The 25,418-nt window shown below is 39.8% G+C and overlaps 1 protein-coding gene across 1 annotated transcript; it reads left to right on the forward strand.

Annotated features, from left to right (window-relative positions):
• The first annotated feature begins 2,566 nt into the window (after nt 1-2,566).
• Nucleotides 2,567-24,883, forward strand: LOC127547370 (C-type lectin domain family 4 member K-like). Its single transcript, XM_051974252.1, has 6 exons — nt 2,567-2,697; nt 18,610-18,696; nt 21,126-21,194; nt 21,575-21,726; nt 22,873-22,988; nt 23,561-24,883. Exons 1-6 carry the CDS (start codon nt 2,676-2,678, stop codon nt 23,721-23,723), a joined length of 609 nt encoding a protein of 202 aa, XP_051830212.1. The 5' UTR covers nt 2,567-2,675; the 3' UTR covers nt 23,724-24,883.
• Nucleotides 24,884-25,418: the final 535 nt, after the last annotated feature.

The following is a 25,418-nucleotide window of genomic DNA, read 5'->3' on the forward strand; positions in this document are numbered from 1 at the left end:
ATAATCCTGTGAGAAGAAAAGACATAAGAAAGATAAAAAGGAGTAGCAAGGTCATATGTTCATAGCCCAGCTCAGAGACTTACACATGTGGTCATGCTCATCTGAACTGGCTTCCTCTACCTTTCCACTCTTCTTGCACTCCCTTGCACTCCTTATTCACTCCTCTCTTCCACCCAGTAATATTGAATTGTCACTGGACAGTCTCCACCTGCTGGCTTCCTTCAAGTCCTAGCTAATGCTGAACCTTCCACAGGCAGATTTTCCCAGTCCTTCTTAATTTTAGTTCCTTCTCTCTGTTGATTATTTCCAACTTATCCTGTACATAGCCTGTTTGTGTATCTTGTCTTCCCCACTAATCCCTGAGCTCCTCGAGACCTGGGACTGTCTTTAGCCTTTCTTTAGATCCCCTAGCACTTAGCATAGCACTTGACACATAGTAGGCAGTTCAAAAATGCCTACTGACTGGCTGGCTGATTTTAAATTCTAAATTCATGATCCTCCTAAAAATCCTATAAGAGATATTTCGGCATGTTGATCATTCAAATGAGGTTCTGTGACTAATTTTCCAGAAGTCATCAGGCTGCATCAGTTGGAGAATGACTAAATAAATTATGGTATATAATGGAATGGAATATTATTATTCTATAAGAAATGATCAACAGGCTGATTTCAGAAAAGCCTGAAAAGACCTATATGAACTGATATTAAGTGAAGTGAGCAGAAGCAGGAGAACATGGTACACAGCAACAAGATTATGTGATGATCAACTTGTGTTGGACTTGGCTCTTTTCAACAATGAGATGATTTGAAGCAATTCCAATAGACTTGTGATGGAGAGAGCCATCTGCGTCCAGAGAGGGAATTATGGAGTTTGGATGTAAATCAAAGCATAGTATTTTCATCTTGTTGTTTGTTTGTTTCTCTTTCTTGTGTTTCTTTTCCCCCTTTGATCCGATTTTTCTTGTACAGTATGATGAATATGGACATATGTTTAGAAGAATTACATGTTTAACCTGTATCCGATTGCTTGCTATCTAGGAGAGATGGGAGCAAGGAAGGAGGGAGAAAAATCTGGAATACAAGGGTATGCAAAGCTGAATATTGAAAACCATTTTGCATGTATTTGGAAAAATAAAAAAAAAACTGTTAAAAAGAAAAGGAAATCATAGAGCTAAGTCAAATCACTGAAAGCTGATTTTCTCATGCCAGTAACCTGACATTGTTTCCTCATTTTAGTAGGTAAATGGCCGGAATTCAAATCTAGCTTCTGACACTAGTTATGTAACCCTAAACAAATCACTTGACTTCTACTTGCCTCAGTTTCTTCAACTGTAAAATGGGGATAACAATAGTACCTTCATCACAGAATTGTTGTGAGGAACAAATGAGATATTTGTAAAGAACTTATCCTGGTGTCTGATACACAGTAGATGCTCAATAAATACTTGTTTCTTCCCTTTCTTCCTCCTTTTTCATCCCATTGCTTTTTCTCCTAAACCATACAGCTTTCAGTTCAGAGTAGATGATTTCTTAGTATCATAGATTCAGATCAGGGAAGGGAATTGAAAGTCATGTGGTCTAATCTCATTTTTCAGAAAAAGAATTTAAGACACAGAAAGATAAGATTTGCTAAATGGGACACAAGTAGGAGATGGTGGAATGGTGATTTGAACATGGATTCTACCAACAAGCATTTATCAAACACCTACTATGTGCCAGATGTTGTGCTAAATGTTGGGGACACAAATAAAGTCAAAAATTGTCTCTGCCTTCAAAGAATTCACCTTGTGCTAGAAGTCTCTAACTTAAAATTAAAAAAAAAACTAGTCTTTCCATTGTGTTGTGGTACCTGAGGCAGGATCCCCAAATAATGTCAGCAGGTAAAAGAAAAAGTTTTGTTCTTGGAATAAATAAAACACTACTAGCAAAATTGCAAGATGATAGTCACACGATGATAGTCTTTGTGAAAAAATCTGGGGATTTAAATGGACTATAAGTTCAAAAGAAGCCAAATGGGGTGAATCAGCAAAGAAAACATCAATACAACATCAGAATGTATTAACTGAAGTACAAGATAGAACTAAAGGATAGAAATTTTTCCATTTAAGAATCAGATGGTCATTTGACCTTTGAGAATGATTATTAATAATAATAATAATGTCACTTTTCTATGGCATTCCATGGGACTCCCTTCGGGTCAGTAGAGTGCTATGATATTATTTCCATTTAGAAATGATAAAACTGAAGTTCAGAGTGCAAATGACTCATTCCTGGTCACACAGCACACACATAACAAAGCTCTGACTCCAAGTTCTTTCCATGCTGTCCATGTTGCCCACCAAGCTGCTCTCACTGGCTCCAGACCATTGCGGTTTCTCAGTTATGATAGATCAGAAAACCTTCTGACTCAGGGAAAGATGGGGAGGGGGGCAAAAATACCCTGTGTCTGGATCTACCCACCCCGTATTTATAAAGTTTCTAGAGGAACAATGGGAAGGAAATAAGGGAGGCAGATGTCCAAATCTATCACTTCCTCTTCTATTTCTCTGATGAGGGCAAAGGTTCTGCTCTTCCAACCAAGACCCAGAGTCAGGAAGGTCTCCTACAGACCGGGCTGCTCCTAAAAAGACAAGAGAGACAGAAGGAGAATCTCAGAAAACAAGACCCAGAGTAACATGGCACCTCAGACTGAAAGGGGTGAGGCGTGGGGGATCCCTGGGATGGGTGGAGAAAAGGACAGTTCTCTGGAAAACCAGATCCAGATGGTTAGATCTTTCTGAGAAGTCACTAAACCAGCCCTCTCAGAATGGGTGAGGAAGTTAGGACCCAGGGTCACCCAACGTGTCAGTGGGTGAAATTCAAACCCAGATTGTTCTGACTACCAACCCAACCCATTATTCACTAGATCAAACAGCCTCGAGGCTCATTCCCACAAGCCTCATCATTAGGATTGTCTTTTTTTTGGGGGGGGGTTAAGTTTGCCTCTTGAGGAAAAAAAGGAAAGCTGAAGTCTAGCCTGTGCCCTCAAATTCTGGTAAAGTAGACAAGACAGTCCCCCTGTAACCAGAGAAGATGAGCCTAGAGCAATCTACTTGATGTTGGGTCCAGCTCTACTATTTACGAGCTGAGTGATCTTTGGGTCTCAGTTTCTTTATTTATAAAACAGGGAAGGAATGAGTGGGTAATGAACCCGAGGGTCTCTAAGGATCTTTCTCACTCTGACATCCTGTTTCTGGGATTCCTTCTATCTATAACATGGATTGTCCTTTTTGGTCCTTGCCAGACTACATTGGGAATTGATTATAATTGATTATATAATTGATATAAGTTTCAAGTTCTGGACTCCAAAATTTAAGAAGAAAATTAAGAAGTGGGAGATTATTCCAAGGAAGGCAGCCAGGATACTGAAGGGCGTTGAGTCTATTTCATATGAGGATTAGGGATTTTTAGCTGATAGAAGACTGGAGGGGTGAATGATATCTGGGTTCAAGTCTTTAAAAGATTTTTTTAAAATCCTTCTGTTTAAGGGATGATATTTGTATTGTTTGATCCCAAGCTACACAACCAGGACCAATAGATGTGAGTTTCAAAAAATCCAATTCAAATCTGATGTCAGGAAAAAAAAATCTCCTCTTAATGATGATGGTTATTCCAGAGTGGGCAGCTGGGAGAACCATTGAGGGTCCTCCCTCTATGGCATTTTTCATGCTGAGATGAATGGCCAGTTTTTATGTGTGTTTTAGTGGTGATACCTTTTGGATATGAACTAGATGGATACCTTCTGTGATTCTATGACTCTGACTAGATTAATCCATCAATGGGCGATATTTATCTGTGTTAAATCAGAGGAGTCAAAAGAAAAATGAAACAGGTCCTGAAATCAAGAACCTTATATGTTGCATGAATGGAAATAATATTCAAATAAGCAGAACTAATGTGGATTCAGGGAGCCCAGATTTTTGGACTGGATCTATCAATCAAAGTTGCTAAGAATCAGTTCTTAATCAACCTGGGAGAAGTAAAGTGCTCTGAGTCACTACATGTAATTAGATGGTACTAAAAGGGAATTGTATTCAGATTGCTTGAAAAAATTAGACCCACATCTGGATCTATGTATAAGAGATAAAGGAGTTCTACAAGGAAGACGTCCTTCTTGTCCCTTTCTTGCAGGGGAAGAATTCCTGTGCCTGATTGTGAGCCAGAGAGCATCAAGGGAGTGGGGCAGAGGAAGTGATCCCAAAGGGAATGTCACATTCTCCACCACAACCTTTACACTGACCATGTCACCATAGAGACCATCCCAGATCTGAGAAAGGACAAAGTAGCCATATCAAGAAAAGGCATTTTCTGGAAGTAAGAAGAAAGAAGTTTAGCTAAGGATTGTGCAAAGGCACAGTTGCTCACAACCTAACATAGAGCATCATCCCAGGAGGATTCATGAGGGTACAATAAGGACAAAAGAACCCCTAATGAGGAAGAGCTATGAGTTGCCTTTTAGCCATCTATGTTTGAGCCAACTTCCCCCAGAAAAGTTGTATGTGGGTGGAGAGTGTTTTTATGCCAATCGTTCTTACTAGGACACCTTAGTAATACCTCTTTTAAAAGCTAATTAAATGTGACTGGCTGGCAACCAAAAGGAAGCATACTGGATGGGGGCTTGTGAACAAAAGTATTAAGAAAAAAAACCAACTTCTCAGAATTATTCTTAATAGCTTGAGGTAGAAACTAGGCACCTTCTGACTTCCCAATCTGAATAATATTTAAGAGAAGTATATCTAGATGAGGAGCCACCTAGATATATATAAATAAAGTACAAAATACTTTCGAGTGAAGATCCCAGCACCCGTGGGCAGCTGGGTAAGAGGTGACACTTAAGCTGAGCTCTGAAATAAACTAGTGGGATTGAAAATCAGACATTTTTAGTTGACGGATGAAGCTCAGAGAAGGAAAATTCCTTCTTCAAGAAACAACGAAGCTAGGGATTAGAGACATTTACTCCAGGAACATTTTAAGGAACTGAGGCCCAGAAAAGGAAAGTGACTTTCTTGGAGCTGATTCATTAAAGAGTTGTCTCTAACAGGCAAATTAGACTCTTTAATGCAAAGAAAAAGGGAAAGATCCTAGAGTGAGGTCCAGACTTACTAATCAAGAGCAAGAGGGTTTGTGAGGGTCAGCCTGAGAGGTTGAGACTGCAGAGGAGTTAGTCTCAGTGGTCAGGTAGGAATCCACTGCGTAGAGAGGAAAGGATAGTGATGGACACTAGACCTGACGTTTCAATGGTATCGGCAACTCCTGGATACAGAAAGTCTAGAAATGAAAATTGGTCCTTCGTCTGTAGTTCAGAATTAGAAAGTTGCCTAGAGAAGTGATATCAAACTCCAGGATCACCAGACCAGATCATGGGGATCCCCAGAGGCTGCATTTTTACATAGAAAGCACACATATTAACATTATGTTCCCTTTTTTTTATTTTGTTGAATATTCCCCAATTATGTTTTAATCCATTTTGGCTCCATTTGGGAGAGTATTGTGGACCCCTTGGGCATGCATTTGATCCCTCTGACCTTAATCAGTGGGAGACTAAATGAGTTGTCCAAGGTCACCTAGAGGTAGGGCCTGAATCCAAATTTTTTGTAGTTTTAAGGCTAGTTTCTAATGATTGTACCATGCATGTACCCCTTAAAGGGGAAGGGAAAAAAGAGGGCATGTTAAATATATGACCACAGACCCACTACTGTAGCCCAGACCAAGAAAACTCCATCCCCCCCCCAAAAAAAAAGAACAGTCCTAAGGATGAGGCTCATGGGAATGAGCCTCGAGGCTGTTTGGTCTAGTGGATAATGGGTTGGATGGGTAGTCAGAACAATCTGGGTTTGACTTTCACCCACTGACACATTGTGTGACCCTGGGCCTTAACTTCCTCACCCACACAATGAGAGGGCTGGGTTTAGTGACTTCTCAGCTATACTGGGACCCTTGTTTTTGTTCTGTGTCAGAAAGGAAGCCTTCTGAGCTGGCAAGATCCCTAGCAGTGGAGGCAAAAATCCCAGGATGGGGTGAGAGGGGCAGGGTGGGGGAGGAGTCCTGGTTCTAATTCTTGCAAGCTGTGTCACTGAAGAGAAGTCTCGACTTCTGTCCTTTCCCTGAACACTGAGGGCTGCCCCCTCCAAACTGGCTGACCTCTCCTCTCCTGTTCCTCTCTCTGTGATGTTACAATCCCTTGCCCTCAAGGTTCCTGTATTTCTATTTCAGTAATGTTCCATCATTTGGTCAGGATCAGGCCCATAATAGCAGTTCCCCATGTCACTTCCTCCAACTTTTTGAGCATGAAATTATCATTTAGGGAAGTCATACATCTACCAGCTGCTTTGCTTTTGGTAGCGTCAGAGCACCAGCAAACATTAGGATGCTAGAAGTCCCCAGTCACTAGAATATCATGTGTTTATGCTAGATATGTCATGTTTCCCCAGTTCTTTATTTCATTTCTCCTTCAATCCATCTCTTTCTCCCTTCCTTGCTTTTTATCCAAATGCTTTTCCTTTATCGTACTTCTTGCCCTGAGTAACTGTATTTCCTCAAAAGGGCATATTTTCTCACAAGATAATAATGTATAATCAGACCATATACCTATTTTGTTTCTCCAGAGACATAATCTAAGTTACAAAAATCATCCTATCAAGCCTCATAGATATTTAGGAAATCAAAATTTCCTTCTTCTACCAGGATGTTTTGTACTCCTTTTGAAATAGCTAGGGGGTAGAATGGATAGAACATCAGTTTGGGGAGCAAGAAAATCTGAATCCAAATTATTTCTTAGGCACTTATTTGTTGTACAGCCCTGGAAAAAATCACTTCATCTCTCTGAACCTCAATTTTCTCATCTATAAAATTGGGATAATGGTAGTACCTATGTTACAGGGTGATTGTACAGAATAAATGAGAGATAAGATGCTTTGCACTTTCAAATATTCAACGAACTATCTCTTATTATTTCCCCAGATTTATTTTTAGACATCTGAAAACAGAGCATGTTATTGATGGCCCTCTTCTTAGAGTTTGCTTTCTAATTAATTCATCTACCTTTTTTCTTCCTGTGTTATAATTCATCCTTTCTAAAATGTCTGAATTATGGGGAAGTGATCCTCCTTCCATTATCTCTGCTTCCTCTAAGCTTTTGTCAAAAGCTTTTCATTTTCTCTTTCATGTTAACATTTTATTTAAAGTAATACATGCACCATGCTTAGCTAAGACAATTTCAAATGAGCATACAGTATGAGAGCACATTCTAAAACAACGCCTAAAGACTGAACCATTTGGTACCACAGAACAATTGTATGAGACTAATTAAGATACACAAGACTGGAGGTAGAGCCAAGATGGCAGAGAAAAGGCAGCTACTCACCTTAGCTCTCCCCCAAACAGCTTTAAAAATTCTAGAAAATAATTCCTGGAGCAATCGAACCCACAAAAAGATGGAGTGAAACCTTTTCTAGCCAAAGACAACTTAGAAGGTTAGCAGGAAAGGTTTGTCGCACTAGTGTGAGAGCGGAGTCCAGCTCAAGCCAGGTCATGTCAACACAGCCTTGACCCCAGCAAACCAGGAGGGAGCAGATGCTGGGAGTCACTAAATCAAGAGCAGCAGCTGCTGCTTCCAGTCAAAGAAAAAGGGGGTTGAATAACTGGTCAGAAAGAGATTATAGAGGTCTCTTTGTTAGCAGGGAGGCAGGACTCTATTGCTTTGTTCATACTAGATCTGGGTTGCAGATTTGAGTGTCAGTCTCAGGGCCAAAAGGAGCACTATCACACAAGACATTGAAGTTATAGTGAAACAGGAATTCTCATCACAGTTTCAAGAAAAAATTCCTTGTGATCACTCACAGACTAGCACACAGGTCAGGAGAGGAATAAACACACATCTCCTTAGATTACACTACTTTGGGGAACTTAAAACTCACAGTTCCCTAGAAATATTTTTGAGAAAAACAATGAAACTTAGGACAATGTATCTTCTACCTTGGAAGCAGGGCCCCACTTTAACAAAGAATTAAAAGAAGCAAATTAGAAAAATAAGCAAACAACAGAAAAATATTCTTATCATAAAAAGTTACTATGGTGAAAAGGAGTATCAAAACACACACACACAATACAGAAGAAGATAACAAAGTCAAAGCTCCAACATCCAAAGCTTCCAAGAAAAAATATGAATTGACCTTAGGTCTTCAAAGAATTTCATAAAGATTTTTAAAATCAAATAAGAGAAACAGAAGAAAAATTTGGAAGAAAAATGAGTGATAAAAAAAGAATCAACAATTGGTAAAACACACACACACACACACACACACAAATACTAAAGAAAATAAGACCTTAAAAAACTGAAATTGATTTTAAAATTCAAATTAAAACAACTCTGAAGTACCACTTCACACTAATCACATTGACTAGGATGACAGGAAAAGATAATGATAAATGTTGAAGTGAAAACGGGATATTAATGCATTATTGATGGAGTTGTGAACTGATTCATCCATTCTAGAGAACAATTTGGAAGTCTGCCTAAGGGGTTATCAAACTGTGTAATCCAAAAGTGTCTCAATTGGGCCTGTATCCCAAAGAAATTATACAAAAGGGGAAAAGGACCCCCATGTACAAAAATGTTTGTAGCAGCCCTTTTTGTATTGTATTGTATTTCCTTTAGAGGAAAAATTAATATTCAACAAAATAAAGGACTTTCAAGCATTTTTTCCCATTTTAAATTTAAAACTAAATATAAAATAATAATAAAAAATAGAAAAAGAAAAAAACAAGACAACACATTGTCATGTGTCCAGCAGAACAATAGGAGGGTTTTAAAATGTTACAATACATTTCCATTTCAAGAGACCATATATAATAACAGAAGACATTATATTCATGACCTTCCATTTTCTTTTTACTTCCTTGGATGATATTCTTTTATTCTCTGCTGTATCCTTTTTAGTTTATTCTTTTTTTCCACTTTCATTCTTCCCATCTCCCTGAAGCAAGCTACAATCAAGCATACACACACACATACACACATACACACCCTGAATACATGTAAAAATACATATATCTATATCCACACAAACATACATCTACATGTGCACACATACATATACACATGTATTTATGTATGCATAACACAAATATGCATACACAGATATACATAGTTAACATGAGTGATATAGCAATTTCTCTTTTGATTGAATATTTAAATTTGACTTTATTTGAGATAATGATAACTAGCTCTACTTTTTTCCCTTAATAAAATCTATTACTAATTCTTATTACTACTTTAGTTCTACTCTGCAACTTGTCAAGGCAAGGATTAATTAACCTCCCCCCTCCCTTATATCTCCCTTTACCCCTCCCTCTTTATCCTATTCCCATTAAGCTATAGATGTTGTCCCACTGCCATAAATCTACACACCCTACTATAATCCACCTTTAGCTCATTTCTTATGTGAATAGGTTTTCAGAACGACCAAGCCTCCTGCCCCATCTACAGCCTCTATGTTGTTTCTTCCTCTGCATCTCATTCATGTAGCATAATTACTATTTTTGCCTTTTCCTAGTCAGTTTTGCTTTTTAGAATCAGATTATACTCAGCTCTGTTTCAATCTTTCTTTAGAGCAATCCAATTACTGATGTCAATTTTAGACATATGGTTTACATTTCCACATATAAAACATAAACAGTTTGTTCTTGTTGAGTCCCTTGAAATTAATCTCTGATGTTGGCTTTTATATGCTAAATTTTCCATTGAATTCAGATTTGTTGAGACAAAACCCTGAAAATCCTTGCATTTTCTTTTTTTTTTTTCATTCAATATTATGTTTAATTTTGCTGGATAGATTTTTGGTAGCAGGGACTAGTTCTTTTAATGATAATAATATTCAAAAACATGTAGTCTTTTATTGTAACTGATGATAAATTCTGTACAATTCTAATTGTAGCTCCAGCACATTTGAATTTTTTTTTCTTGTAAAATTTTCTCTTTAATCTCTTTAATCAAAATTTTAAATTTTGAAATTTAGCAATAGCGTTTCTATGTGTTTTCCTTTTAAGATATCTTTGAGATGATGATCAGTGGATTTTTTTCTATTTCTACTTTCCCCTCTCATTCTATCATTTCAAAATAATTTTCTTTGATTATTTCTTGTATTATTGTGTCAAGATTCTTTTTTTGGTCAAAGCTTTCAGGTAGCCCATTTATTCTTTTTTTTTTTAAATTATAACTTTTTATTGACAGAACCCATGCCAGGGTAATTTTTTTTATAACATTATCCCTTGCACTTGCTTCTGTTCCGATTTTTCCCCTCCCTCCCTCCATCCCCTCCCCTATATGGCAAATAGTCCTATATATGTTAAATATGTTGCAGTATATCCTAGATACAATATATGTTTGCAGAACCGAATAGTTCTCTTGTTGCACAGGGAGAATTGGATTCAGAAGGTAAAAATAACCCGGGAAAAAAAACAAAAATGCAAATAGTTTACATTCGTTTCCCAGTGTTCTTTCTTTGGGTGTAGCTGCTTCTGTCCATCATTTATCAATTGAAATAGAATTAGGTCTCTTTGTCAAAGAAATCCACTTCCATCAGAATACATCCTCATACAGTATCGTTGTTGAAGTGTATAATGATCTCCTGGTTCTGCTCATTTCACTTAGCATCAGTTCATGTAAGTCTCTCTGAGCCTCTCTGTATTCATTCTGCTTAGCCCATTTATTCTTGTTTTCTTTTTTTGATCTGTTCTTCAGATCTGTTGTTTTTCTTATAAGATGTTTCACATTATCTTCTAGTTTTTCATTCTTTAAATTTTGTTTTATTATTTCTTAGTCTCTCATACCTTCATTGGCTTCCTCTTGCCCAATTCTAATTTTCAAAGAATTATTTTCCTCTTTAAGACTCTGTATCTTCTTTTTCTAGTTGTCTGACTTTCTTTTCATTTTATTTTTTTTTTGGATTTTTTTTTGTTGTTGTTTTTCCTCAGTCTTTCTCATTTGATTTTTAAAGTCTTCTATAAATTCTTTTATGGGCAGGTATCTATTTAAGCTTTTTTTTTTTACTTCAATATCCTCCTCTGAAGGTGAATAGCAGCTTTCACCTCTCAAACACTATGAGGAGTCCAGGATCTCAAGTCTGGGAGGACTGAGGGAAATTCGGTTGATTCAGAATCAGGTCCAGTTATGCTATACTCAACACTGGGCAAGAAGGAACCAGCATACATTATGGGAATGAAGACACTGTGGGACAGGGATGTTGCCAACTGCAGGCATTTGCAGGAGTGTAGAGTTCTTGGTTTGGGAGTTCCAGGTCAGAGAAGAGAGACAAATTAACCCCAGAGACACAATCCCCTTCCACCACCCTAGGATCAGAGGTGCTTACGCTATTAAGCTTTTATTTAAAAAATGAGCTGAAAAGGAGAAAGAATCTAACATAAAAACTTACTATGGAAATAGAAAAGACAGGGTTCACCTTCACATTTAATGCATTGTTGATGGAGTTGTGAACTAATTCAATCATTCTTTAAAGCATTTTGGAACTATGCCTTAAGATCTATAAAACCATACATATCCTTTGACCTAGCAATACCAATATTAGATCTGTATCCAAAAAGAAATTTTTTAAAAAGGAAAAGAATCTTTATATTAAAAAATAATTACAGCAGCTCCTTTCTGGTGACAAAGCATTGGAAATTGAGGAGTGCCCATCAATTGGAGAATGGCTGAACAAATTGTGCTATGTTGTTGTGATGGAATATTATTGTGATATATAAAATAACAAGCAGGATGCTCTCAGAAAAACCTGGAAAGACATGAGCTGATGCAAAGGGAAACACACTGTGCATAAAGTAACAGCAATATTGTAAGATGATCAACTATGAATGACTTAGCTAATCTCAGTAATACAATGATCCAACATAACTCTGACGGACTTATGTTGAAGAATATTATCCATCTTTAGACAAAGAATTGATGGTTTCCAAATACAAACTGAAGCATATTTTTTTACTTTATTTTTCTTGACATTTTTTGTTTTGGTCTACTTTTTCTTTCACAACATGACTAATATGTAAATATGTTTTGCATGAGTATATATGTATAACCTATATATTAAATTGTTTGCCTTCTCTGTTTCTAGAATATTGGGGCAGTTTTCTTTAATGAGCTCTTGTAGAATGCTATCCAGGCTCTTTTTTTTGTCTTGGCCTTCAGGTAGGCTAATAATCTTTAAATTGTTTCTTTTGGATCTATTTTCCAGGTCAGCTATTTTCCCAAGGAGAATTCATATTTTCTTCCATTTTTTTTTTAGTTTGACTGATTCTTGCTGTCTCACAGAGTTATTAGTTTCCATTTGTCCTGTTCTAGCTTTTAATATGTGATTTCCTTCAGTTAGCTTTTGCATCTCTTTTTCCTTTTGGTTAATTCTACTTTTTAAGGATTTATTTTCTTCAGACAATTGTATCTTTTCCTTTTCCAAGCTGTTGACTCTTTCGTGCATACTTCTCATTTCCTTTCTCATTTTTTCTTCTGTGTCTCTTATTCGTATTTTAAAGATTTTATGAGCATTTCCAAGAAGCCTCTTTGGGCTTGAGACAAATTCATATCACTCTTTGAGATTTTCTCTGTGGACATTTTGTTCTTGTCTAAATTGGTCTTCCCAATCACCATCGTAGCTCTCTATGGTCGAGTTTCTTTTCTATCTCTTGCTCATTTTCTTTCCTTTTCTTTTGGTATTTCCTTGTTTTTTACTTTTGTGGTTGAGCTCTGCTCCTGGAGCAAAGGGAGAGTTATTCCAAGCTTCCTGTACAGTTCTGAGCCTTGGCTCGGAGGCTAGCTTTGACTGCTCTTTTCAGGAAGCAGCCTGGTTTCCCAGAATTTGCCTTCTGAGCTGGAACTGAGGCTTCCCCATTGATGTGCTCCTGTACCAAACCAAGACTGAGGGTCTTAGCTGCTGATTTTCTGTGATCAAGACCCTCTCACCAGCTTTCCCAGAGTCTGTCTGAGCTTGGCTCAGCACCCTTTTCACCCCGATGAGACTGACCTTTCTTGAAGTTTTTCCAGTCTATCTTGAGCTGGAGAGAGGTTTCATTCTGCCAGACTGTTCAAAGGCTCGGTTTCGTATGGTTTTTGAGGAAAACTGGGAGAGCTCGAGCAGCTTCCTAGCGTCACTCTGCCATCTTGGCTTCACACCCAGAAGTGGGAATTGTTTGCCTTCTCAGTGGAGAAAGAGGTGTGAGGAGGGAGAAAGGGAGAAAAATTGGAACTCAAAACTTTTAAAAACAAATGCTAAAAATTGTTTTTACAAGTAACTTAAGAAAAATAAAATACTAAATGAAATTTTTAAAAAGACACAGAGTTGAAAATGACTGTTTCATTCTCATCATAAAAACTCACATTTTCCAGTGCACTTAATTCACTCTTTTAAAGCCAAGTATAGCATTATCTAGTCACTTTGATGGATAGGAAGGTATACTTAGAATTAATCAACATTTCTGGTTTTTAAGTAGATTCAACTTAGGATTCATTCCTTGTGATAAGTGAGGGAAAAAAAAACTATTTACATTTTTTCTGAAATGCAAAATTAGATTTTTCCAGAGATGCTTGAGATTTATTTTCCAAAGATGTTTGCCCTTTGTAATCTGGCTCCTTCCTATATTTTTCAATGTTCTCACACCTTAGTCTTCTCCATGTATCTTGTGATCCAATGATATGAGCCTTGTTGTTGTTGTTGCTCACATAAGAGCCTCCTAACATATCTTCAGTTTTCTAGAATCCTTGTAACCCCATTTGGGTTTTCTTAGCAAAGATACTGGAGTGGTTGGCCATTTCCTTCTGCAGCTCAATTTACATATGGGGAAACTGAGGCAATCAGGGTAAAGTCACTCGTCTAGGCTCACAAAGCTAGTGAGTGTCTGAGGCTACATTTGAACTCAGGAAGGTGAGTCTTCCTGACTCCAGACCCAGTGCTCTATTAAAACACTGGGCCACCTGCCCATGTGTCCTATTTTATAGTTTTTTTATAATCCATGCCTGAAATGTTCTTTCTCATTCTCTCCACTCCTGGCTACCTTCAAACCTCAGCTGATATCCCATGTTCTATAGGAAAACTTTCCTGATCTTCCTTATGTTAGTACGTTCCATCTGTGATTATATATTTGTAATATATCCTGCTATATGTAGTTGTTTGCATTATCTTCCCTATGAGACTGTGAGCTCCTTGAGGACAGGCATTGATTGACACATTTTTGTAGCCTCAGAACTTAGCACTTTGCCTGACAAGCACTTGATATATGTTTACTTCGACTTGATTCCCACATTGTCATCATAATCTAAGGCAGTGCTGATCCTGGAGCTAGGAAGACCTGAATTCAAATCTGGCTTCTGGGAAAATCATTAGATCTCTTTTTGCCTCTGTTTTATTATCTGCAAAATAAGAGTAATAAATCCCTTGCCTCCCAGAACTGGTATGAGAATCAAATGTGATACTTGTAAAGCGCTTTGCCCATCTTCAACTACTCTCTAAATGCGAGCAATCGGGGTTATCTAGAGAATCCAAAAGTAAAAATTACAGGACTGAAGAGGTAGCGACAATACGAGGCACTTTCTCTTTCTGCCAAATCACAGCATTGAAACTCTCATGAAAATAAACAAAATCTCACGGCCAGCTTTATGGATCGATGATTTACAGCATCATGCTCATAATCTGACTATTTATAGGAATAATTTTAAAAACAAACACCACCAGAATCCGACCTTCTTCATGAATTTTTAAATAGCCTGACGATCATAAATTCCCTAAACCAAAGATTTTACTTAAAAATCAGACTTTTAGGGCAAAGTTTGGCTCCTGAAAATAGGCATTTATTTTGATGGAAGAGAAATGTCTTGAGATCTTCTGCCTCAAAGGCTTCTGATATTCAGCATGGCATTATCTTATTTAAACAGAAGAGGAAGCCTCAGTATTTTCCCTAGAATTTCATGTTCTTTTTTTTCCTTTCTTTTCTTTTTTCTTTTTTTCTTTCTTTCTTTCTTTTTTTTTAGAATTTCATATTCTTAACAATATTTTCAATGTTTTTTTCTGGTGGGATCATGAATTTATTTGTCCCTACACAAAACACTGGAAGTATATAGTAATTATGAAATTTGACAAGTCTCTCAAAGTTCTCCATTATGACCCAGATACTTGTTATGAAAAGAAAAGAATCTCTTTTGTTTATGTGAGGAAAAAATATATCCCTTAGAATGGAAATATTAACTGCCTGCTTCATGTCTTTTCCTGTTGATCCTTACTAAATGTCCATTCACTTGAAATCATCATCACTCCAGGGGTCCTCAAAATTTTTAAATAGAATGCCAGTTCACTGTCCCTCAGACTGTTGGAAGGCCAGACTATAGCAATAGTCCTTGAGATAGTTCAGGTTGTTTTGTAGGCCTTTAAATAAAGAAATTTCGTAGCACTGGGTGAGGGGGATAATCATCCTCAGTTGCCACATCTGGCCCATGGACTGTAGTTTGAGGACCCCCTGCTAAACTATCACAGCCACAAAGAAGCTGCTTTCTCCAGAGATAGCCCAATTCCCCCTCTCCAGAAAAAGCCTTAAATCTATCCGTTCCAGAAGATCAGAATTATTTCTTCTTCCCTTCCTTCCCAGCATGTCATTTCTTCACCCTCCCATCTCATGGCATAAGTGAGAATTTCTTTGGGCCTTCTCACCTCCTTTTTTTCCTAAGGTTTTTCCTTGAAGCGCTTTTTATATTCTTTCAAGGAACACTTCATTTTTCCTGACAACCTGGAAAGTAAACATCTGTTTCTCCAGCCCTTTCACTTCCACCATCACACATCCTTTTTAGGCCCCACCAAAATCCTCCTTGCCCCTTATATATGTTTGAAGTAAGGTCCATGGTTTGGGTCTTTCCCTTTACTGGCCCTGATGGCTGGTGTAGCAGTTTGCCACATATATCTTCTGCATGATTGCTCCATCCTGGGAGACTCATGACCAAAATGTTTCACAGTTGACCCTTTCCTTTTCCAGAAATAGACTGCTGCAATCTGTTGAGCCTTTATTTGGATATTAAGATATTATTGTCATGACAACACAGATAGAAGCAAAAAACTCGGTCAATAAGCACACACTCATTTATTTAATTAGATCTGTCCACGTTTTCCTCCTGCAAGGTACCTCTATCATTGTAGTGCAGTTAGAGGAAGGCAGGAGAGAGTTTGACTAAATTTATTTAGCAGTAAACATAAGATAGAAGCACATAATACAGAAGGAATCATTTAGCTCTTTAGAGACTCGGTTTCTTTAACTGTACACAAAGAGAATGATGACATCCAAGCCCCTCCCACACCCCAGCTCTGGAACTCTGGATGTTCATCGTTTCCCCATTTCTGAAATCCTGGAGTTGGCCCAGAGTGGGGGAAATCTTGGAGCAGTCAGGGAAGGATGGACACAAGCAGACCCCAGATCATTTTAACACCTCACACCAAGCTACCTCTTCCCTCCTCTACAGACTCTGGCTAATTTCTTCCTACAGAATAGAACTGAAACTTTCTAGGCAAGCTTTCTGGGTCCTACAATTCGTGGCTCCAACTTAGCCGCCACTGGCCCTCATCAGGAACCTTCCCTGGCCAAAGAAGGATTTTTCTCATCATTCTTAGAACATAGGTTCCTTTTCTGGTTCTAGCCACTCCAACCACTCCATCAGTCAGATCCAGTACGCTCACTCTCTCACTGATGAATATCTGACTTCTCCAGTAGAGGGCAAGTCTTCCCCATCTCTTAGTTCCCACTATGCTTCAAGCTGGGACCAGCATGTTAACATAGTAACCTCCAGAGTCTTGTATGATGTTACATGAGTATTTCTTCTCTCCCATACTCCTTGAGAGCAACACTGCCTTGTATTTAGGATCAAGATCTGAAACTGGAAAGGATCTCAGAAGCCATTGGGTCCATACATTTACAGTTTCCAGATAAAATTCCATACTTTTACAGATGAGGAAAGTGAGACACAGAGGTGAAGTGACTTAAATAAGATCGCACAATTAGTCAGGCACCCAAGGTGGGTTTTGAACCCAAGACCCCTAACTCCAGAATCAAAATTCTTTCACTATGTCATTATATCATCTCCCTGCTTCTCTGTCTCTACAGTACCCAGTACTCTGTCTTTCTGTCTGTCTCTTTGTGTCTCTGTCTCTGTCCTGTCATGGGATACTTGTGTTTTCCTGAGCAGGTTGATTAGCTTTCTCAAAAAATTGACATTAGATCTTCATGTCATATCAGGGAAACAAATGAGACAGTCATTATAGTAGTCTCAATTCTATTCAACAAATATTTAGAGGTGAGACACTTTTCAATGACGCTAATGCTATACAGTTGTCTGTGTTTGGGTATTATCCCACTTTTTAAAGATGAGAATTAGGTCTTCTCTAAATGTCCTTCTTCCCCCGGGCTCTGGCATGGAGCCCTGCACACTGAAGGTGATTATTAATGTGCTCTGACGACAAGAAATACTGTATTAAAAGATTTGCTGAGTGAATGAAGGCACTTCTTGTGTACAGAACAGGGAGCTAGGCAGTTTGGAGATCTAAAAGTCATGGTAAGACACGGCCCTTGTACTTTTAGAGTTTGGACACTAGTGAGGGATCAGACACCAATTATGAGAAGCTCTAATATACCATGATCCAGGACCAAAGCATCCTAGAGGTGCACCATGAAGGGTCATGGGATTGCAGGGGCAAAAATGGCTGTCAGCAACAGGGGAGATCCGAGGAGGCTTCCAGGAGAAGGGAGGTTGAGTTGGCTTCTCGAGGATGGCTAGGATTTCAATGAGAAATGAAAAGAGCGCTGGTTTCAGGGATAAGGAGAACACAACAAAAGACACTGAGCCAGGAGAGAGAGAGAGAGAGACACCCCAGGAACAGCAGACATAGGATGGTAGATGGAACATATTTACTCAGGCAGGGAGTTGGGCCGGTTACAAAGAATGGTCCAGGTTAGCTGGAGCATAATTACTGAGGGAGCGGAGGTGGGGGGTAATTGGGGATAAGACTTGAGAATGATGAATGGTGATAGGCTGTACAAGGTAACAGAGAGAGCCACTGACTTTTTTGAGAAGAGGAAGAACAGAGAAAGACTGAAGGCTAGCAGGTAACTGTGTCATCTCATGCATGAATCAGATACAAATATAAAGAGGAAACAAAATATAACGATAGCAGTTCCATTTATTTTGCATTTAAGTTTTGCCCAGCACTGTTAAGTATGTTATCTGGATAGATAAAATATTGTGAGTTAGTGGAAAGAACTTTGTATTTGGATTCAAGGGACCTGGGTCCAAACCTCACTTGGGACATTTACTATCCAAACCTCACCTAGGTTCCTTATTATTTCTTTGACTTTGGGCAGGATTCTTCACATCAGTCAAATGAGGGTGGGATCAGATTAGTTTGTCCCTTCCAGACCTAACATTCTGATCTTATAGTCAAGATATGGAAGTAGTGAAAATTCTGGGTGGATTCTGTCCTTGGAAGTCATGGCCCCCAGGCCCTGCTAATACCCCTTTTCTCTCTCTCCCTTGTCCAGGCTTCAGGAAGCTAAGGATCACCCAAACTGTCCTGTCACTCTTGGTTCTTGCCTTGGCTGCTGCTCTTAAAGTTGTGGTTATTCTCTGTAAGTTCTCATCTTACCAGCATGTCCCACACTTCTTTCATCAATAGGGGGCAAAACACCAGAGAAAATGGTGGGAGGGAGCAGAGTCTAGACTGACATGGGAGTGGAGAATCATCCGGGCTCCACAGACACCCCTTCTGCTCCTTCTTATAGATTAAAAAAGTCAAAGGCACCTGGAATTCTAATAGAGCAATCACTTATTAAACCCCTATTGTATGTCAGGCAAAATTAAAAATTGAGAATCCTTGCCCTCAAGGAGCTGATATTTTGTCAGTATAAACCACAAATACTCCTTAATGTAAACCAAACACACAAAGTAATTTGGGGTTGTGGGTGTGGAGGGAAGCCCCAAGTATGGGGGGAAGAGTCAGGAAAGAGCTCCTGTAGGATATGACTTTGAGTTGAGCCTTGAAAGACTGTGGGCAACTGGATGGCACCATAGTGCACAGAGCACCAGCCTGGAGTCAAGAGGAATTGAGTTCAAATACAGCTTCAGACTCTGCCGAGCTATGTGACCCTGGGAGAGTCACTTCACCCGGTTTGCCTCAGTTACCTCATCTGTAAAATGAGCCAGAGGAAAAAAATGGCAAACCTCTCCACTATTTTTGCCAAAAACAAAAACCAAAAGGAGCCATGAAGAGTCAGACACAGCTGGAATATGACTGAACAACAATGAAAGGATTCTAAGAGGAGAGAACATGTGCCAGGAGTGGGAGATGAACCCTAGAAAGGCTCTGAGACGGGAGATGCAAAGTCACATGAGAGGAATGACGAGAAGGTCGGTTTGGCAGAATAGGACCAGGAAACTGACCAACAGTCCAGGGTCTCATAGGACAGCAGTGATCCTAGTCTGGAGAGCAGATCTTTCCATCTTTCTTCAGCACCATGTTGTCTCCCTTATCCCTTTATGGAGAGTTCCTCCCAATAGAATATAAAGCTGAGGGTTACAGGTCTTAATTCGATAGGCATAATTTGGTAGGCTGATAATCATTATGCCCTCTCCTTTCTACTGCTTTGTTTCTCCGTTTTTAATCAGCCAACCGTTACAACAATTCTCTGCCTCTGTCTCTGTCTCTCTGCTTCTGTTTCTCTGCCTCCGTCTCTTCCTCCTCCCTCTCTCTTTCTCTTTATGGCTCTATGTCTGTCTCCTTTCCTCCTTCTCTTTGCCTTTGTTTCTGTTTTTGCCTCTGTCTTCTCTTTCTCTCTATCTCTCTTCTTCTCTGCCTTTCTGCTTCCTTTTCTCCTTCTCTCTCTCTCTCTGTCTCTCTCTCTCTCTGTGTGTCTCTCTCTCTCTCTCTGTCTCTCTCTCTCTCTCTCTCTCTCTCTCTCTCTCTCTCTCTCTCTCTCTCTGTTTCTCTGTCTCACTCTCTCTTGTTCTTGCTCTCTTTCTCTTTGTTTCTCTGTGTCTCTGTTTCTAGATCTGTGTGTGTGTGTTTCTGTCTCCGTCTCTCTCTGTTTCTCTCTCTCTCTCATTTTTTATCTCGCTGTTCTCTCTGTTTCTCTGTGTTTCTGTCTCCATCTCTCTCTTTCTGTCTCTCTCTCATTCTTTGTCTCTCTGTTTTTCCCTCTCTCTGACTCTACTTTTCTCTCTTTCCTCCCTCTCTCCCCATCACTGTCTCTATCTCCTTCCTTTCTCTTCTTTGTCTCTCCTCCCCCCTCTCTCTCTCCCTTCTCTCCTCTCTCTCTCCCTCCTTCTAAAAATCTAGAGATAATGTAATGAGACCCTTCTTCTGATGCTTCATGGAGTTTAAATTAAATTAAAAGTTAGGAATATAATCACAATAGCTCAGAGCTTCCAGTTTGAAAATAACTAATAGTGTCTCAGCCTTAATTTAAATGAATGCTTAAGTCTAATTAATGACCGGCCTCTATCACTGAGGAAAAGTTGAAGTTGCCAAAATCGTAGATGTAAAGAAATGAGTGGAGCGTATTCCAGACACTGAGAGGGGAAGTTGGTAGAAGAACAGAGCTTTTCTGGACGCTTTCCTTAGTCCTTGCAATAGTCAGCACAACAAGCAGCTTCATCCCCAGTTTTCTGCCCCAAGACGCCTCAGTGGGCCTCCTTGATGTCTCCCTGCTGGGCCCCAGCTGAACCTTATTTTTTCCTTGCTTTCATACTTATCCCTCTGACACCATTTCTTGGTGGCTCCATTCCTGAGCTCCTTCTTCCCCTCAATTTGTCTCTTGAAGACTGTTTGTGACTCTTAAGAACTCAGGAACCGGACTCGATCCGCCATTCTAGTCAAAGATCTAGATGGCTTCAGATCCTTCTTAGGACCCAAGTAGAAAGTTCATCCTTTCCAGCTGCAAGGTCTAGGATGGCAGTCGGTTCCCAAATCTCTGCTCCAGGGCCTTCGCTGCTTACTGAGTTATGACTAACCCCCTCTGTGGGCTTCCATCTCCCTAATGCCTTGCCCCCGGGATTCTAGATCTTCAAGGAAAAAATGACCAACTCGAGAGGGCCAAGGTCTCCAACGCAGCTCTACAACTGCAAAACCGTGAGTCCCCTCCCCTCCCCCACACCCTCTGCACTGGCTTCCAAGCTCCTGCCCAGACCCTTTCTCCCTCAAGCTTGTGTCTCACTTGGAAATGTATCTGAGATGCAGACCGCCTCTTCTTCCCCTGCCAGCTTCCTCACTTTACAGCCACTTCAGAAAAATGGAGGAAGTGAAAAGTACTTCATCCCTAACCCAACAAAAGCCCCCCGAGATTCCCCGGGCCCCAAGAGACTTGTGCTCCGACAGCGATAGTCTGACTCCGACTGGCAGTGACCAAGCTTGGCTCAGTGGCTTGTACCCTGCCCTCTGAGAGGCAGAGCCGGACCCTGCTCAGCTGCGGCCTTTCTCTCTCCTCATTCTTGCTTCTCTTTCTCCCCAAGAGATCCTTATTCAGAGAATCTCAGAGCGGGACATTGTTCATGGCGGAAATCTCTACTACTTCTCCTGTGGCAAACTGCCCTGGGATGCTGCTGAGCAGTACTGTGTGTCAAGGGGCTCCCACCTGGCCTCGGTGACCTCGGAGGAAGAGCAGGTCAGTGGTGGCCCTGGAAGGGGGAGGCGGAGAGGTCAGCGAGTTGGGCGTCCGCGGGCAGCTCACGCCACCTTTCTGCCAGGCTACAAGGGACCCAGACATAGTCTCACAGGCTTATTGAAAACACACAGAGAGACATAGACTCTAAGTATGATCCTGGGCAAGTCACTTACCTTTTTTCTCAGTTTCCTCATCCATAAAGTAGGAATAATAATAATAATAACTTCCTCCCAGATTGAAGAGAAAATAATTGTAAAGTACTTGGCATAGTGGCTGGCACATAGTAGGTGCTATGTTTATGTCATTATTATTGCCCAAAGTCCCACAGTCAGTATGTGGAAAAGGCAGGAGTGGCTGGGTATGACACTAGCTCTTTAGAGACTGAACAGCAGCTACTTGTGCAAGATAAATATAAATATTTACAAAATAAATCCAGGCTGGCTTTCAGGGTGGGGTGGGGTGGGAGAACCCAAACACCTGAGAAGGGAGGAAAAACCTAATGGTATCTGAGCTGAACTGAGGAGGAAACTAGGGATTCGAAGGGGCGGGGAGGGCGAGGGAGTGCGTTCCATCCACGAGGGACAGCCGGTACAAGACAGGAGATGGGGAATGTGTCATCTGCAAGGAAAGACAGAAAGGTCGATTTGATTGGACCTTAAGGTTGGTGAATAACACAACTACTGCTTATATGGTTCCTACGACATGCGCTGTGTTAAGTGCTCTAAAAATCCTCATGACTTTTAATGCTTTATTATCCCCATTTTGCAGTTGAGGAAACCGAGGCAGACAGGGATGAACTGACTTGCCCAAGATCACAGAGCTAGTAATGGAGTCTGGATTTGAACTCAAGTTTTCCTGGCTTCAGGTCTAGTGTGCTATCCTCTGCCCTATTGACTAAATGGTTATTCTGGAAGGGTAGATCAGAAACAGGGGTCAGGTAGAGAAATTTGTATCTGGTTCTAGAATGTGTTTGGTCAGAGGAGTGACGTGATCATGCTTGAGGAACACACACGCCTACAAACACATACACATGTACACACAGACACTGGAACACACGTAATAGTGCACAATCCATACATGAGTGCACACTTCCATCCACAAAAATATATACAATTAACCCTTAAAAATACTCTTTTCACTTTATAGAATTTTCTATATAAAAAAGCCAATGGTACCTACTACTGGATTGGACTGAGCAACCAAAATGATTCAGACTGGCAGTGGACTGATGGGACCCCATACGATGAAGCGAAAAGCAAAGAGTGAGTCCAGTTCCCCTCTGTTTCCTCCCTTCCCCCTTTCTGCTCCAAAGAGACTCATGTGTATGTGTGTGTGAGTGAGAATGAGAGAGAGACAGAGACAGAGACAGAGACAGAGACAGAGACAGAGAGACAGAGAGAGAGACAGAGACAGAGACAGAGAGACAGAGAGAGAGAGCAAGCAAGAGAGAGAAAGAGAGAGCGAGCAAGAGAGAGAGACAGAGAGAGAAAGAGATAGAGGGGGGGGAGAGACAGAGAGACAGAGACAGAGAGAGAGAGACACCCCAGGAACAGCAGACGTAGGATGGTAGATGGAACAATCCTCTAGGTAGTCTCCAGAAGGGATTAGACACTGTGTCCCGGAGCTCACCTCCTGTGCCCCAGTCTTTCCAGGCTCTGGCTGTGGGCTGGATAGGAGGGCACTATTGAGACCCCAAGCTGCGGCAACATTGGAGGCCAGGCCTCCCTGAGACTGCTTCACTCCAAGGAGAGGGATTTTTTTTATCATTCCCTGGTGACCCACTGGGAATTTGAAGGATTTATCCCTCTCATTTCAAGATCTCTTCTCTTTGCAGGTTCTGGGCCATTGGGAAACCAAGCAGTGACAACACCAATAACAACTGTGTCCATTTTTGGGCAAACACACAAAAATCGTGGAATAATTTCCTTTGCATATTTTCCTGCCAGTTTATCTGTAAGTGGAGCTGTGAGTCATCTGGGATGTGCCAAAACATATAAACATCCGACTCCTAAAACGCCGCTGACCCCTAACTCAGAGCAGGGGGGCAAACGGCAAACACTGGTCCACCACCCGGGCATACAATGGAGTTTATGAGCGCCATTTTCTTTTCCAATTTCAAGTTCTCCTAAAGGAACCTAGAAGACTAAATAATGGTCTGGTCACTTGTGCCACATGATGTCCCCACAACTTCAGGTTTCTCTCCTCATCCTTCACAAATTGAGGAACAAAATTGAGGAGAGGGACTTACTACTACTACTTAGTACTTACTTACTACTGGTTCTGTTACTCTAAGAAGAACAGATCCCAAGATTCCTACACATTGATCTGGAAATCATAGGATGCCAGGTCCCCTTAGCTCTGAAATACCCCCATCAAGGCAATTTGTCTCCTTTTTGTGACACAAAGCTTGGCTAGTTTTATTTCCTACTGAAGATCAGTCAATTAGACTGAAATGTTCATAACAACCAGAACTCTACTGAAAAAGGAGAAGTTAGAAAGCATAGGAAGGGTAGTGTTATATAATAGAGATAGATAGATAGATAGGTAGATAGATAGATAGATAGATAGATAGATGATGGATAGATGGATGATAGATGTGTGTGTGTGTGTATATATGTATATATATATATACACAAATGACAAGAGATTTTATACAAATACATACACATATAAATAAATAGATTAGATATAGACAAATACTTTGCAAACCATTAAATGCTATATAAATACAAGTCTTTGCTAAGATCTCATTTACATTTTTAAATGGTGTTTGGATAGAAAAGATCCTGAGCAGGAGAGTGAAGAACTGATTGTTAAATTTTCAGTGTGAGCATTTCCAACTTGGAAATCAACAATAGCTCTAAATCAGGACTTGAATTATTGTTTTGTTGATTATCTAGGATTTATAAAATATTACTAATAGAGATTAAACTTAAATGTTTTTCAAGAGTTAGGTTGTTAATCATTTATAAACATACCCCGGTTCTGGAATAAGTCACCAAAGACAGCACTAAGTTACTAAAAACAAGTCAATATTCTGCTTTGTCTTTAAAAAAAAAATTAATGTTCTCTGTACTATTATCCAGGTGGTTAAAATAACTGTTTTCTGTAAGTAAAATAAGAAAGAATTAATAAAATAATTCAGATATAAAATGTATATTTTTGTCTGTGTATCCCTAGTGCCTAGGAGTATTCTGAGCACATAGTAGGTGTTTTTTCAATGACTGTGAATGATTTGTAACTTCCTGATCTTTTCACGGACCATCTTTAACTGATCCAGATCCTCAAAGTACAATGAAATTGAATGAGTCTGCAAAACTTCTTTCAGGGTCCCAAATCTGACCTCCAACAAGAGCTTGAGATCTGGACCCCATGAGACACTAGTGAAAATAGTATGTGTTGTCTCAGTGATGGGGGACACTCTGTTCCCTTCCCTTGAGCCAACGTGGGTATATTGCAGATAAGTTTTACTGTTTTTGTGACTACTACTTCTCAAGGTTGTTGTCAGAATCAAATGAGACTATTTTTAAAGCATTTAGCACAGTGCCTGGTACATAGTAGGCACTATAAAATGCTTCTTTCCTTTGTTTTGTTTTTTTTATACTAAAATGTACTTACAACTTCTTACTGTGGTTATAGGTTGTTTTCTTGTTCTTAACAAAGAATAAGATAGAAGAAATGATGGAAAACAG

Source organism: Antechinus flavipes, chromosome 2, assembly GCF_016432865.1.
Source record: "Antechinus flavipes isolate AdamAnt ecotype Samford, QLD, Australia chromosome 2, AdamAnt_v2, whole genome shotgun sequence".
Lineage (NCBI taxonomy): Eukaryota > Metazoa > Chordata > Mammalia > Dasyuromorphia > Dasyuridae > Antechinus > Antechinus flavipes.